The 16,874-nt window shown below is 33.1% G+C and overlaps 1 protein-coding gene across 1 annotated transcript in view; it reads right to left on the bottom strand.

The window, feature by feature from the left end:
- Positions 1 to 16,874, bottom strand: part of LNPEP (leucyl and cystinyl aminopeptidase) — a 112,637-nt gene that overhangs the window by 37,680 nt on the left and 58,083 nt on the right. Inside the window, exons 4-8 of the mRNA XM_051994147.1 lie at positions 12,030 to 12,161; positions 10,424 to 10,544; positions 9,505 to 9,659; positions 6,588 to 6,701; positions 810 to 941 (exon numbers count right to left, since the gene is read on the bottom strand). Of these exons, the coding sequence (XP_051850107.1) occupies positions 810 to 941; positions 6,588 to 6,701; positions 9,505 to 9,659; positions 10,424 to 10,544; positions 12,030 to 12,161 (654 nt within the window). The remainder of the gene's footprint in view (positions 1 to 809; positions 942 to 6,587; positions 6,702 to 9,504; positions 9,660 to 10,423; positions 10,545 to 12,029; positions 12,162 to 16,874) is intronic.

The raw sequence follows: 16,874 nt of genomic DNA, 5'->3' as shown, positions 1-16,874 counted from the left end.
GTATTCTCTAAGGTGGGCTGACCAGGGAAAGAGAAAAAAAATAGTACACAATAGAGAACAAAAGAAAACTCAGAAGAAAGTACAGAAAAGTAGATAGCTTTCAAACAATGTATAGTATTTACTATGTAAGTTTTTTTTTTAAGTAAACAGTCTGAAACCGAAGTGTACAGTTTTATGTTGAATCCTCTCTTTATGTTCTGCTGTATACATAGAAATGTTCTTTTCTCTTCCCTCCCACCCCGAGTTTAGTATTTAAGTTTAAAATGAATAAAAAATGAAAATAAACTGGTCCTCACCACTCCTCAAAACTCTATCCTTCTTCTACTCCAGAGTAATTGTAAATATTTTTTTTCCTATGGCTAGAGATACCTTTGATTTCTTCTGAAAATCACTCATTCATATAACTTTGACCATTTGTCAATTAATTGGGGAAGGAAGGAAAAGAGTTAAGAAAATTAACTTGTTTCAGTGCGAGCTTAGATGAGGTTAGATTACAAACTTGTAGGGTACTCAATTATGGTCAAATGACTTTCTCTAATACTGTTCAGTAGTAAATGATTAGGAACACAGAGGGAAGATTGTAATTCAGGAGTAATTCAATATATGGACTTGACCAATAATGACCAGTCACAGGACAGGGAATTTGAATATGGTGGGTATTGAATAGTTGAATCAATGAACATATTCTTAAAATAAATTTTATATATATGTAAATATGGTTTGCTTAATTTCTAACATGAGAACTTGCTTGCAAAAACAAAATAAATCAGTTAGAACTCAACTCTGAGCAGTTTTTACTAGAACAGTACCTTAAAATATGAAAGTGAATCAAACATTTCTTCAATTTGCTCTGAAGATTGAACAGAAGATGAGGTTGGATGAGATGAATTCAGAGAATCCTTCTTCATGGTCATAAAACGAGCATTCAAGAAATCTTCATACTAGCAAAAGAACACAAAAGCTAATAAATTTTAAGAAATGAGTTAAATACAGTCAAACACATTTTTCAATTTGAGGGTAGTTCACAATAGAAATGAAAGAAGTTTGAGCTTTTTTTTTTTTTCTGATTCACTTGAAAAAGTAATTCTCTCTACTGATTAAAATGGTCATACCCTCTTGCTTTATCTACCCTACTTACTACTCCAATCTCTTTGTCTTTCTTTTTTTTAATTTTGATTACCAAATTGAGGGAAGAAAGACAATTTTTCTAGATAAAATTCTCCTGTGAACACAGTGTAGCTCAAGGAACAAATATTTCTTACAGAAACATGCTATTTATTAGAATATTTTATCCACTTCAGCCCTAACTGACAAAAGTAGCCCAAAATTTTTGGCTTCTTCCCACTCTTTCCATGAACACATGGTTGTCTACACTGAAATTAAACAAGACCATAAGTCTAAATCTAACAAGGTCCTTAGATATTATTAAATTCAAAGTCATATCTTACAGATAAGGAAACTGAGGTTGGACCTAGAGAATGTACTTCTCCCAAATCATTGAACCCAGAGAAAAATAAAAACAAAAATATGAAGCCAGAAAAAAACAAAATGAAAGCAGACATGGAAAAAGATCAAATTCTGAAAAGTCCACTTAGACATGTCACCTAGAAAATTCTTATCATATGAATGAGTAGAATTTTAAAATATTTTTAAAAACTTGACTGGTGGCACCCTATCCCCATCTTCTGGCTCCTCTCTATATATCCTTTAGCCAACATCCTCAAGCACTTCAAAATAAGTATTTTAAATGAGATGGTTACAAAATTCCTGCGAACACCTTGGAATTCACTATCTCTTGGAATAGCTTCTCCAACATCTAGATTTCGAAATTCTAGTCTTGATGACAATCCTTTTTTTCCACTATCTCTCTAATTCTTCACCCTTATTATAACCTTTGTTCCTGTGACCTGTTATTCTCTTCTCTGTCTATCTCACTTAGACTTTCCTTGCCAGCTTTGAGATGCAAGTATCTTCTTTCAACTTTTTCTAGCTCTTGACTTAGAATTTTTAATCACTAACTTGTCACCCCCATACACAATCTTTCTTCCTGCCTAATTTACGAAATTCATTCATTCCTGGAAAGCTTACATCAATTTCTTTACTTTGTCTTTAGACAACATCCCTGAAGACAAACATGAAACTGAACTACACCCACCACAGATTTGCAGGATATCACTTTGCCAGAACTCTTGTTGCTGCTTGATAATCCTTCAACTCTACCTGATCTGCCTTTCTCCTTCTCCACAGAATATATTCCAGTTTTTCCCATGTCTTGCCCCAACCCTCCCATTTGTATTAGGTACCTCCCACTTCCCTGAGAACGTAATGTGAACTCACTCAGTTCTTTTCTATCTCCTCAAAATTTCCCAGCATCATCTCACTCTCTGGACTTTTCCCTTAGATCTCTGAAGAGGTCTTTCTTTACCATTCTATAACACCAAATCCTTCTTTTGCAGCTGTGATCCTATTTCCCCTACTTCTTCTAGAGTCTAGCTCCTATAATCCTCCACTCTCTCCTTTCTAGGAAATTTCCCTCTCCACTAGTTCGTTCCCATTTGTTACAGACATTCACAGATGCTTCTTAATTTTTAACTGCTTTCTGAGTCTGCACAGTGCTGTCCCCTCTCTGTTTTCTCTTCTCCTTTACTGCTAACTTCTTAGAAAAAGTTTAAATCAAAGATTCCTACTTCTTCACTATACTTCCTCTCAACAACCCCCTATAATCTTGCTTCTGCCCCATTATTCTAATGAAACTGCTTTTCCAAAAGTCAGTGTTTTCTTTATCCCCAAACTAAGCAATCTAGGATAGAGGCCTGTAGGATACTCATGGCTAGTGGGATCGACATGGATGATGACCCAGCAAAGAAAACTGAGAAGGATTGGCTAGATAGGTAGGAGAACTAGGAGAAAGCATGTCCAGAAAACTTAGAGAAGAGAGTATTAAAAAGACAAGAGTAGTAAGAGAGTATGAAGGAAAAGAAGGTAAATGAAAGTAACAAAGGCTGCAGAGCAATCACAAAGAATGAGCATTAAAAAAAGACCATTAGATCTGGTAAATTAAGAGATCACTGGTTGCTTTGTAGAAAACAGTTATAACTGAATGCTGTGGTCAGAAACCACACTGCTGAGAGAATGAGTGAAGGCATTATTATTATTATTATGGTCTTCTCAAGAAGCTTAACTACAAAAAGCAGGAGAGATATGGATGATAAAGAGGAAAAATAAAGATTTTTTTTTTAAGAACAGAGAAGACAAGAGCATGTTTGTACACAATAGGAAAGCAGTCAGTAGACAGAAAGAGACTGAAAATAAATGACAGATTTGGGATGAAAGGTGGGACAATCTGTTGGGAAAAGTATGAAGGAATAGAATTGACTGTGTAGGTGGAAGGGTTGGCTATGGTAAAGGAAGGGCCATTTTATCATGTGAAACAGGTGAAGGAGGAAAAAGTGGTAGAAGACAACTGAGGGATAGGAGATAAGGAAAATGGGAGAAGAGAGAGCACATGGCCTCAAAGGCTTTTATTTTTATTTTCAATAAAATATGAGGCAAGGTTATCAGCTAAGGTGGATGAATGGAAAAAGGGGAGCTATGAGAAATTTGAGGAAGGATAAAAATGTGCGAAGAACCAATGTGATCAGAGAGTATATCATTAGGGAGGTGCCAAAAAATATCTAGCAATAGTTATATATATAACTGAAGAAAAGAGTAAATGGAATTAGACCCAGTCAAAATGATTATGCTCTTTTCAGCAGCAAGTTGGTGGAAGCAAAAGCAGTAATTGGTGGGAGTGATCCATGACTGATTCTTGACATAGCGTGATCAACAATATAAGGGGCCAAAAAGCTCAAGAGATGAGAAGAGCTAGTGTTGAACTGATTTATCAAAGAGTCAAGATTCAGAAAGCTATAGCCTGGGAGACAACTGGGGGGTTGAAGGACTAAAGGTCACAATATGGAATAAAGTGAGGAACTGGGAGGAGAGAGTGCTAAAGGGAAATATCAATATTTATGGTTCAAGTCCCCTAGAATGAGGATAGGAGGTGATAGTCCTAATAATTCTATTTCAACAGCACCTTTCATCCCCTGTGTAGCCATTATTCTGCCTGTTGCAATATTTTTCCTATAACAATGTTCTTATTTCTACTTTTTCTGTACTACAATTGGAATCCAACCTTCTGCCTATAACCTGGGGAAAAAACTAATCTGTTTCTCCTTGAACTGGAAAATGGATTTTTCCATATCTGAGCCCTCAGCTACCTACCCCTATTTTCCACTTAAGACATTTCCCCTGAAGCTCATTTATTTAATTGCTGAGGAAAACTAGAGTGATGCTATCAATACATTATTAATCTGACATGTGTTCACATTTGTAAAGGCACTATCCTTTTTAGATAAAACATATAGGGAATATGGAAGGGGGAAATCACGTAAAATAAGTATTTAGTAGCTTTTGTTCAGAATTGTAGTGATTTTGTTCTATATAATTCAACAAACATTTCTTGAACACTTCCCTCTCACAACAACTGCCCAGTAGTATTGCCAGGTGCTATGAAAGATAAAACAGTTTAAAAAGATAGTCCCTGAAGCCCACACTTAAGTCTAAAGGTTGAACTGTATGGTATTTGGTTCAAAAGAGTAGCCAGAACAAATGGCCAGGCAAGGAAAGAGCAAATAACTTCTTAACTGGTAAAATCAGAGATACTGCCACCACAGGCCAAAAGCTTGCAAAGATATGTTTGAGGTTCAAGTAGCAAAGAGTTTCATCTCAGTGAGATGAAGACCAGGAGAGAAGACAGGAAGGACTTAAAAAGTAGATCAGAATATCAAACCTAAATATTCTATTTGCATATGCTTAACAAAAAATCAGCATATACTTTAAAATGTAACCTGTCATTCAGCAAGCTGAACTTAAACTTAATTTTAATTGATTTAAACTTAATTTTCAAATATAATAAAATAATCTTCTTATTCTCTTCTCAAGGGTCCTTGTTAGAAGGATTTAAAGAGGAAAAAAAACCACTCTCAAAATAAGAAATATTCTATGTGAATAAGTAGCTCTCTCCTCCCAAAGCAAGCTTTAAATGCTTTTATAAAATTGTATATTGCATATGCTTCTTGATTAAAGTAGGCATTACAATTTCAAATCAAGCAAATTATTTTAAGAATTAATTTCTTCTACTATTCAAAATAATCTCAGGTAGGACCTGACTGAAGAATAAGAGTTAACATCTTAGAATCCTATGCTTTCTTTGGAGCAGATTTTCATAATATTCTACTCAATAATCCTTCACAAAGATCTGAGATAAGATTATAAATTTGAGCCACATAAAAATTAACTGATCCTACTACAGATGAACATTTGTCAAAAAGTGACCTAAGAAGGGGCACTAAACTGCAATGTATGGTCAATCATTTAGTTAGAGTACTCTACATATCCACTTACCACTGTACTTATATTAAACTGTTGTTCAGTTGTGTCCAACTCTACGTGATCCCATGGACACTGTCCATTTCCTTTTCCAGTGTATACCCATTTTACAGATGAGGAATTAATGCAAGAATTAATTATTTGCCTAGGGTCACAAAGCTAATGTCTGTATATATATCCACTTATGATAATAATAGGCATGTCATATTTTACATTTAATATTTACCTCTTGTATTCTTTAAATTTCGCTCTCTTTCATACATACATATGTACACACAAACACACACATGCACATGCACAAATATTAACTCTCTCCTTCAAAATTATCTTTTTTTTTTTTTTAAGAAAAAAGGCCTTTTAAAACTTATTGAATCAACTGTTAGGACATATATGCTTATATTGTATTTAATTTATACTTTAACATACTTAACATATATTGGTCAACTTGCCATCGGGGGAGGGGATGGGGAGAAGGAGGGTAAAAATTGGAACAAAAGGTTTGGTAATTGTCAATGCTATAAAATTACCCATGCATATAACTTATAAATAAAAAGCTGAAAACTGAAAAGTTACCCCTCTTTCATAAATTCAGTAGTTATCTGTCACCTACAAAATTACATGTAAAATCCTCTGCCTGGCTTATTAAAGTCTTTTACAATCAGGAAAAAAAAAAACAAAAAATTATTGAATTCTCCAAACAATTGGAAAAAAAGAATGATAGGCATTAGACCTGGGGAAAAACCACAGAAATCACTTTAAATCCATCAGTTTTAAATGAAGAAATTGAAACCTGAAAAGATCAAATAATTTATCCTGGGTCATAGTCATAGGCAGCAAGAAATACTGGAAAAAGCTGTAAAACTATTTACTTAAACTGTATATCCATGACAAAATTTAAAATGTATATAACATACATGAAAATATATATATGTATATATAAAACTACCACTTTCTATTGTATATCCATGCTAGCACTAGATTTTATTTTTACAAAAAGATGAAACTGACAAACAAAATAAAAATTTATACATAATCTATCAGCAACTAACAATTATAAAAAACTATCTGAGTCCTCCCAAATGATGTGGACATATGGTATATAGACTGAATAAATCTAATGCAAAATCTCTATTAAACCCAAGAAGAGCAGTACTTACACTTGATAAGTGTCTGAAATTTTTGTTCAAGGAGAAATACTCCATGAAAGTAGCAAATCCTTCATTTAGCCAAAGATCATTCCACCACTGCATAGTTACTAGATTGCCAAACCACTAAGAGGAAAAATAGAACAAAAACAAAGGATTAATTGGCAAAATACATGTGTTCTTAGACAATTTCTAAGAATTTGAAAGAAGAGGAACATTTCCGATATCTACTTACAATATCTGTTACAAGAAAAAATTAGTAGGGAATGGAGAGAGTATAGTCTGATGCCTTTAAAAGGGAATATTATAGATAAAATATTATCTACAAGTGGGGCAAGCAATAAGAGTAAATGAAAGTGAATAAAGAAAAGCGGCAGAGACTTAAAGGAAGTAACATAATGACATTTTAAGCACTGACATTCATTTATTTAAATATAAAAGTGGCATAAAAAGTTTAATTTGTTAAAATGATGCTTAATAATTTTACAATAAATTTTTAATGATAAAAATTTCCTCATCTGTAAAATGAAAATAATAGTAGCTCCTAACTCCAAGGGTTGATGTGAGGATCAAATAAGATAATGTGGTATGTGGTAGACATTATGTTAATGCTAGTTATGATTATTATAAAATACAATGACAGAATTCTGTGCTCAAATATACAGAAATACAAGTAGAATGAATTATATCCAAAATAAACACTAAGAGAATTATTGAAATGATCTATATTTACTTTTAAAATGGAGGAAAACATTCCAAATTTAAAAACCACTGACTGGGAGAAGAAAGATGGCTGACTTTTTACTTAACAATATTTTATACTATATGAAGAAAAATATCTGACATTTCATCTTACTTAAATTTGTTGGACACTTAAAAAAAAATTCTCCTTATTGCTCTTTCATGTTTTATAAATTGAATAAATTTGGTAACATTTTCCCACTGTTTCACCTACTGATAGACCAGTGACTTTCCAGTTATAGAATGAATAAAGAGCTCTCTAATGGACTGAACAATATAATACTATAGCAAAAGTACTAGGTTATAGTCAGGGAGCCTGAATTTGAATCCCTTTCTCATTACTCATTACTGTAATCTTTGTAATCTCAGGTAAAATCTTCCCTTCTGTTAACCTTTGTGTCTCCTTCAGCATGACTATATATTATGCAATTGTGCATACCAGTAAATATATTCTGCAATCAGTGAATTGGTTTGGCAAACTGAACTAAATGGACCTATTAGTATTCATATTAATTGCCTAGATGAGAAGTTTTTTCTTTCTTTATTCCTAGAGGGGGAAAAGAACTTATGACTTTAGGGTTTTTCTAAGTTGCTTGAACTACAGATAATTTATGCTTCAAAATCAATTTTCCTCAAAAAAAAAAAAAGGGGGGGGGGCAAATTTAAGAACTCTTTAGTTCTCTCTTCATCTATTTTTCTCATGAGGTGAAAAGGAAGGAGGGGGAAAAATTATAGGAAGTACTTCCTGAGGCATGAGAGAGAATAATAGATTCTCTTAATGAGCAAGCAAATCTATCACCAATTAACGATAATCTCTACAAGGATTTTCAAATTGTTTCCCACAGATGTACAGAAGTCAATGAGGTATTAAGGTTTCTTATACCAGTAGGATCAAGGTTTAGAATATGACATAATTAGTGCCTTCTCTAAGGTTGCCCCTATATTGCAAAAAAAAGGGTTGGAGATAAAGGAAATTAGAAATTAGAACCGGGCTCATGGACAAAGGCATCAGGTGTTCAATATGTTATAATGTGAGTTCTGTACAGGTACAAGTTGAAATAGATGGCTTCTGAATGATCTTCTAATTCTGAAATTTTGTGGTTATCTGTTACAGTTATTAAGAGCTTATTATGTGTAAGGCACTTGTAAATAATCAGTTACTACTCTCAAGAAGCTTATATTCTAAGAAGGATACAATCTCACCCATAAAAATACAAAGTATATTCAAATAGATTTTTGGTGGATGATCTATCAATTTGTCAAAGGAAGTTCATCCAACAAGCTTAGAGCTTTTCTCAACTTTTCCAGACATCATGAAGAGACTAATGAGACATTCAATGTGTCCAGTTGTTAACCCTTGACTTTGCTTTATTCTAAGCCATCTTGGTGTCCACATTTATTCCTATTCTTCTTCAAAGATCCATTAATGTTATAAATCAAAACCTGCATTTTCCCAAAATGCACCTGTCCATTAACCTTTATGTGATACCTATTATTTATTTTTTCAGAAAGTTTGGAATTTCATGCTCTTTAGTCATATACTATTATTGGTGATACATGATATAGGTCTTTGTTTTCAAGCTCATTAAAGGAGTTTTGAAATTTCCTAACACTGATCCAGCCCACTTTCTGTTTAATTTTTAACTTAATGCAGAAATTTTTACTATTTCTTCCAGACAGTAAATGTGCTTGCTACATATGTATACATACATTATTCCTTTCTACTTTCCTCTCTCTCTCTCATACAAAGGAGAGACTAGAGACCATTGTAATAGTCTAGGCTAGAGCTGATGAGAGCTTCAAATAGGATATGGGCATGGATAGTTCATAGTGATGGAATAGAAAATGAATTGGCAATTGATTGAATATGTTGAGGGACAGATGAAGAAGAAAGAGGTGGGAAGAAAAATAAAGAATGATTCCAAAGTTGTGAATCTTGGTTAACTAGAAAGATGGTGTTGTATTGCCCCTTAAATGCAATAAATGGTCTTGGAAGAAAAAGAGGCACAGAAGGATCATGAGTTCTGTTCTGGAGAAAAGTATATCAGGTATAGGTTAGAAAGCTAAGGAAGAGTTACAGCAATGTCTATTATATATAAAGAGGGCAATTTTTACATTGTAAAACATTATCAACATTAGGAAACAGACAACAGACAGGGAATTGAGTTAAATATTTTAGTTATAATACCTGATGAGCTAGCTCATGCGCAATTATTCTTGTAACCAGCTTTTTATCCATCACTGAAGAAGTTTCATTATCATATAAAAGCGTTTCTTCTCGGAAAGTGATTAAACCCCAATTTTCCATAGCTCCAGCTTGAATGTCAGGAATAGCTACCAAATCTTGAAACAAAGGAAAAAGATAACCAATTTTTTTCCTGCTTAAATATAACATCCATTTCCGTTTTTAAATTTAAGCAAAATGTTTTCATCTTTAGTTTATGAACATAAAGAAGGTCTTAATTTTTTTGCTGGAACACTGATACTCCATTCCCTTTCCACCTTCTTATCTAAGTACAGTCCTTTTTATCAGTCTGCCTGGCAGCTGAGAAAGGTGGGATCAAAACCCACTTGGAGCTTTGATTTTATGGCTACTTAGCAAAGAAAAGCAAAAAAATCCAAATCTTCCAGGAAGGACCATTCTTCAAAGGGGAAGAGAGATGTAGTTAGACAATCTTCTGTCACTCAATATGCAACTCTATCAAATTAAGTCAGTCTGTCTTTTTTTGTAGGAGAGCTATTCACATTTTAACATTTTAATTACTTACTAGAATAGTTTTCAGTAAATGAATTTTGGTCTGAAAATTCAGTTTGTGTCTTCAATTTGTCAAATGTATGTATATCCATATATACTTGTATTTGTGTGTGTATGTGTGTGTGTATGCAGACATGTATTACTGTACTGCCAAAATCCTTCAAATTTTCAAGCATCTTAGGCCAACAATAAGCACATATCAAAATGGCTAAAAGTTATTTAGAAACAATATCACATGAACACTATTTCTGTCATATTTTCTCCTCAGATACACAGGACACAAATATAACTCCCTGACAAATATGTGCTATAAACTTAAAAGAAGGCAAGGGAAATAAGATGACATTTTTACCTAATTTCTGAAGAGGATAGTCAATTTCAAAATAGTGCTGAAAAAATTCAAGAAGCTTCACTGCTGTATCAAGAGCAGGTTTGACTTGGTCGATCTTCTCTGGGACAGTGTAAATGGAAACCTAAAACCAAATAACAGGAAACTCTTTTTACAACAAAAATTCAAACATAATTGGAATAGAAAGGTATTGAAATTTCTTGATCCCTTGTGTGTCAAAACACTATATACTAAGCCCTAAAGATACAGAGACTGAAAATGAAAACATTCTCTACTACCCAGGGATACAAATGTAAAGTAAGCATAAGATAATTGGGTAAGGTGAGGGGTGCATACTTGCAGGAAAAAATTCATGTGGGAGGCAGCATTCAATATGAACTTTGATGGAAATAGAAGTGCATTCTAGGTATAGGGAACAACTTGTGCAAAAGTACAGAGATGGGAGATGTATGTATGGGTCATATATGGGGAACAAGTTTGAAATGCCAAAAAGAAGAGTTTGTATTTATTTGGTTCTAGAGGCAGTAGTAAGTATTGCTGAGAGATAAAAACATGATAAAGTCAGAAAAAGTATGTGCACGTGCACATAGGATAAAGTAGAGATTTAAGGCAGAAAGTCAAAAAGTAAGTTTTTGCAATAGTCCAGAAAAGAAATGATGGAAGAGAGGTAGCAATGAGTGAAAAGGAATCATGGGGAAACTAGACAGCACACTGATTAGCACCAGTCCTGGACTCAGAAGGACTAGAGTTCAACTCTGATCTCAGATACTTAACACTTACTAGCTTGTATGATCCTGGACAAGCCACTTAATCCCAATTACCTTGCTCTCCCCCACAAAGGTCAGATATGAGAGATTCATAAAGGTAAAATTAAAATCGCTAACAATGGGTATGTGGGTTGAAAAAGAAATATGCTCATTTCTGTGCACAGACACATGCACATACATACATACATATATATACACGTATATTTCAGACCAGTCTCAACTAACAGAGCGTCCTCTATATTTTGTAGGGAAAGATTAGATTGAAGTTGTGCTATAATTTAATAGTTCTTTTTTTCTTAAATAAAAAACCCAAATCCATCTGTATGCATCGGAATGTGCCTTATATTTACAATCTATAATAAAAGAACTAAGTAATGTATAAATTTTAAAAAATTTTTATGATAAAGAATAATCAAGATTAGCTAAAGAAAAACCCTATTCATTTACTATAGCATCAGCCTGAGAAAAACTGACTGGTACTTTTAGAAAAAATTCAAAAAAACTATCACCTTATAACCAAATAATTAAAATAACTAATTAGCATTTATAAAAGAAGTGTAAAAAATGCTAATTAACAAGTCCTTAATTAATATTTTGCAAATAATTAATAAGACATATACTGTGAATTTTCTATGAAATATTATCACAGTCTATCAAGCTTCTCTTTTAATCAATTATCTATATCAGATGAACTTTAAATTGTCTATCACAGTTGGTTTAGATAATGAGGTAATAAGCGCAAAGTAGAATGTTTGGGACGTATGAAACAATTAGAATTCTTAATAATTCACTCATTTGCATTCAAGTGAAACAAGATTAAAGATATAAATGAAGTCACATACCAGAGTTCCATTGGTTTCCTGGGTCATATTCTTCAGTTCTCCCACAATGAAAGCAACTAGATATGTACTCATTTTCACACTCTCAAAAAATTCATCTTTAATAAGCTTATCTTCAATTTGAACAGATGACTTCTGCAAAACAAAACAAAACAAAACAAAAAAGATGGGGAGGAGGCAGAGAGAGCATTATAGCTATCAGAATATATAATTATGGGACAGCTAGTAGTATAGTGGTTAAAGCCATGGAGTCAGGAGGACCTGAATTCAAAGCCAGCCTCAGATACTTACTAGCTATGATCCTGGGCAAATCCCTTAATCCTGACTGCCTCAAAATAAATAAATAAAATAAAATAACAAATAAAAAAAGATCGTGACAAGTAAATATGAGATGAGTAATAAATATACGAGTATATTTTATATCTGTAAAAGCATTAGTTTACATCACAAATTTATTGTCTCAGTTTCTTTAACCAATAAAATAATACCACATACCAAACTCATAAAAAATATACAAGAATTCAAAATAGAAGTGTAGATTAGTTTATTTTATATGTCATTACAATTAATCAAATGTTTTCCTATACACCTTTATGAAATAAATAAGTATTATACCCATTTTACAGGTGGGGAAGCTTAAGTTTAGAGAGGTTGTGATATATACACAGTTATTCTAAAAACAAATGTCAAAACTGGGACTGAAACCCAGAGCTACCGATACCAATTCCAATGTTCTTTCCATTATAGCCATGCTACTTCACCTTATCAAGAGTTGAGTTCTTCAGAAGCAAGTAAAACTCAAATTTATTGGCACAGATACTACTTCAGTTCAGGGGCTGAATATGGAAGACGGTTATATTGTTGGATGCAGGGAGCTAAGAATTCACCTCTTCCCCATAGAAATAAACAATACTGCTTTCTAATGTCATATAGGCATTCTATTAATTTCTGTTTATGAAATAAGCAAAAGTAGCTTTTTTGTCTGGTAAACAAAGCACAGTTCATACTTCTTGAATGTTTTATTCTCTTGTTTATCATTTAAGAAACTGGAAGTGAATTCCAAGAAACTCATGAAGTGTTCTCCAAAACCCCCAAACTACTATATAACATTTATCTTTTGAATAGATAACAAATACACTAAAAGGAACCACAGAATTTCAGAGATGGAAGGCCAGAATTTAGTCCAACTTGTATTAAAAACAAATTGTCTTCACAATACACTCAAATAACAATTATCCAGTCAAAAGACAAGTAGTTTGCAGAAAAGACATATACTTGTCTCTCCTAATACCAAGTAAGATAACATTATCTTTCTTGGCAGCTATATCAAATTGTTGAATTATAATGAACCTACAATCAATGAAAACAATTCATTTTCAAACAAATAATCTAAACCAATTTCTCCTTTCTTCTTTTGTCTCATCTAATACTTGGAAAATTACTTTATTGAATTCAAGTGTGAAAGATGACATTCTTTCCTATTAAATGTCATCTTATTTGAATCAGTCTGATATTTTAGCATATCAGAATCTTTTTGTACCCTTTTATCCAATATATTATCCAACTGTATTGGATCCAAATGTATCTAATTATACAATGCATTTGTAATATGCAAATCTGAAGCATGTTATGCTATGCTTTTTATTCAAGTCCCTGGGGAAAAAAGGGGAAATGTTAAATAGTTCAGAGCAAAGCAAAACTTCAGGGGAAGCGTTTTTCCTAAATAATACCAAAATATTAATGATTCCTTTTTGAACCTTGTCATTCAACCAGATGGAATTACCATGTGTCAGAGCTTAGCCCATATTTCCATCTTTACACATGAACAGTGAGAGACTATCAGATTTAATAACCTTGTTCCCCTTTACACATATGACCTCTTGCTCCAAAGGAAATTATATGGTTTGGAATAACCCCTTTTTGTTAAAGCCATACTGGCTTTTAGCAATCTTTGCTTCCCTTTTCTAAATGCTTCCTTTTTCTAAATGTTTCTAAATGCTTCCCTTTTCTAAATGCTTCCTTTTTCTAAATGTTTGTAAACTATTCATTTAATAATGTTCTAGAAATTTACCAAAATCAAAGTCAAATTCACTGGTCAAAAAAAGGCAACATTTGTCCCATCCTAATTCTATGATTCCCACCTCGATGATTTTCCAGGATTGTTAACAATGATTCAGCAATCATATCTGCCAGTTTGGTGAAGACCTCAGGGGTCTTGCCTCTTCATCTGGTTAAAGAAATTTGTACTCATCAAAGGTATAGCTGGAAAAACTAGAAAGTAATCTGGCAGAAACTAAGCATAGATCAACATTTCACTATAAAACAATAAGGTCAAAATGGGTATGTGACTTAGACATAAAGGATAATATCTTAAGCAAATTAGGAACATGTGGGGGGGGGGGGAGAATGACCTATTAGATCTATGGATAGAAGAAGAATTTATGACAAAATAGGAGACAGAAAGATTCATAGGAAGCAAAACGGATCATTTTGATTTCATAAAATTTCTTAATTGACACATGACCAAAGAATATGAAGAAGCAATTTTGAGAGGAAGAAATCAAATGAGCACAGTAACCTAATGTTTAACAAACCTGAAAATCCCAGCTAATGGGACAAGAATTCACTACTTAACAAAACCAGAGATGTTTTGTTTCCTCATTATCTTTGCTTATTCCTTTAACTTCTTTTCCTTATCTTATTGCTATGACTAATATTTCTATTACAATATTGAAAAATAATGGTGATAATAGATAATCTTTTTTCATCCCTGATCTTACTAGTATCTCATTATAGACAGTGCTTGCTCGTGGCTCTAGATAGATAGTACTTTTTAATAAAAGCTCTCCAAGCTAGATTTTTAAAAGACCTGGACAAAAGGCAGAAATAAGGGCAAAGAGCAAGAGCATGAGTATAAAAGTATATCATAATCATTTAAAAATAGGATCAAGAGAGACAACTAGGTGGCGCAATGGATAGAGCATCAGTCCTGAAATGAGGAAGACCTGAGTTCAAATTTGACCTCAGACAGTTAACACTTCCAGGATGTGGGACCCTGGGCAAGTAACTTAACCCCAACTGCCTCAGGAAAAGAAAGAAAAAAAAAAGATCAGGAATATGTAAATACCAAATAAGATGAGGTTGAGGTTGAGGTTGGTGAGAAAAAAAAAAGGGGAGGAAGGACAATAACAAAGAATTTTTTTTAGGTGTATGTGGAAAAGATTACCAAAGAAGAAAGTGGGTTGCTATTCATAATGGATAGAATGAAAACTAAATAGGATGAAAGGAAAACAATTTTTTTCTGTTTTCTTTGCCAAAGAAAATATTCTATGAACATAATAAAAATGATTAATACGAATTTTATACCCCAAGATAAGGTAAGAATCTTATATATATGTATATGTATATATGTATGTATGTATGTATAATGCTTCATATGTATAATGGGTATCATATTTCTATCCTTATCAATGGGTGGGAAAAGAGGAAGGAGGGGGAGAGAAAATTTAGAAGTAAAAATAAAACAATTTTTTAAATGTTATCTGATCACATACATTACCAACATGTGTATATTTCCAAATTTTTTAATTAGCAGCATGTGTTCCCAGGATATTTTCTCTTGCCTACCCTCACCATACAGTTATAAAATTCAAGTGTGTGCTACTCCACATGCCTAACCTGTCATCACATGCATTCCCTATGGGCACACCTCTTAAGTGTGATCAATATGCATGTCCATTGTCTTTATTGATAGTATATTTAGGGCAAAATGCCCCAGTCTATGGCAGAAAAATATCTGGCTTCTTATTTGACTACTTCATCTGTCTTTATGTTAAACTACATGTTTTTTGACTGACTATTAAAAGTAAATATATTGTTTGTTTGAAATCTAAAGTAACTGATGAGTTCCCTCTACATTCACAATGGGTACTTAGATAATTCTGCTTATTTAACTGATAGAATTTTCCCCTTATTGGTTTCTTCCTCTTTTAAAGGATGAAATTACAATTAAAGCAAATCAAGAAATTATTAGTTGTTCCATGTGACAGAGAGAGACAAAACCAACGATGGAGAGATTCAGAGAGCAAGATGCACTCAATACACCCTTTTTTAAAAAGAGAAACGCAACCAAATCAGTTCTTAGCATATATAATCAGTAGCAGAGATCATTTATGCCAATATATAAAAACAATGATACCATACTTCCAGATGATAGATGAATTACTAATACAGCATTTGGTCAGTATCAGCAAATGTGCCTAACAAAAACCTAGTCATTAAATCTACACAATCAGGTAATTTATATTCTTATGGGTTTGGAAATGTTCATCATGAATTTAGGAGTCCCTCAAGTCAAGAAGGCTCTTATGAAAACAGTATTACTCCAATAAAACACATATATCAGTTATATATCATGTTTCTTTTGAATAAAGCATAATCAGTCACAGCTACATACTGTCATGAATCTCATCCCATCAAGTCTCAGGTTTGTCTGAAATAAAATTTGTCTCTCTATATATATATTTAATCTTCATTAGTCAAGCCTTCATCTCAAGACATCTGAGACTTTATTATCAGTAGTTGTTCCTTCCTTGAGTTTTGTATCCTGTATATTTCTGGAATCATATCAACTAAGCTTCATTTTCCTACATTTTAGCTGTTCTTTGTGATATTCAGTCTACGGCCATACCACCCTGAACGCGCCCGATCTCGTCTGATCTTGGAAGCTAAGCAGGGTCGGGCCTAGTTAGTACTTGGATGGGAGTAGACCTAACTGAGTTCTTTGTGATATTCAGCTCAAGGAAAATGTATACATGCAGTTTCCTCCTTTTATCCTTTCCATTTTAT

This window comes from Antechinus flavipes, chromosome 1, assembly GCF_016432865.1.
Source record: "Antechinus flavipes isolate AdamAnt ecotype Samford, QLD, Australia chromosome 1, AdamAnt_v2, whole genome shotgun sequence".
Lineage (NCBI taxonomy): Eukaryota > Metazoa > Chordata > Mammalia > Dasyuromorphia > Dasyuridae > Antechinus > Antechinus flavipes.
Note: the sequence above shows the minus strand (reverse complement) of the source record. Positions and strands in the feature narration are given on the sequence as shown.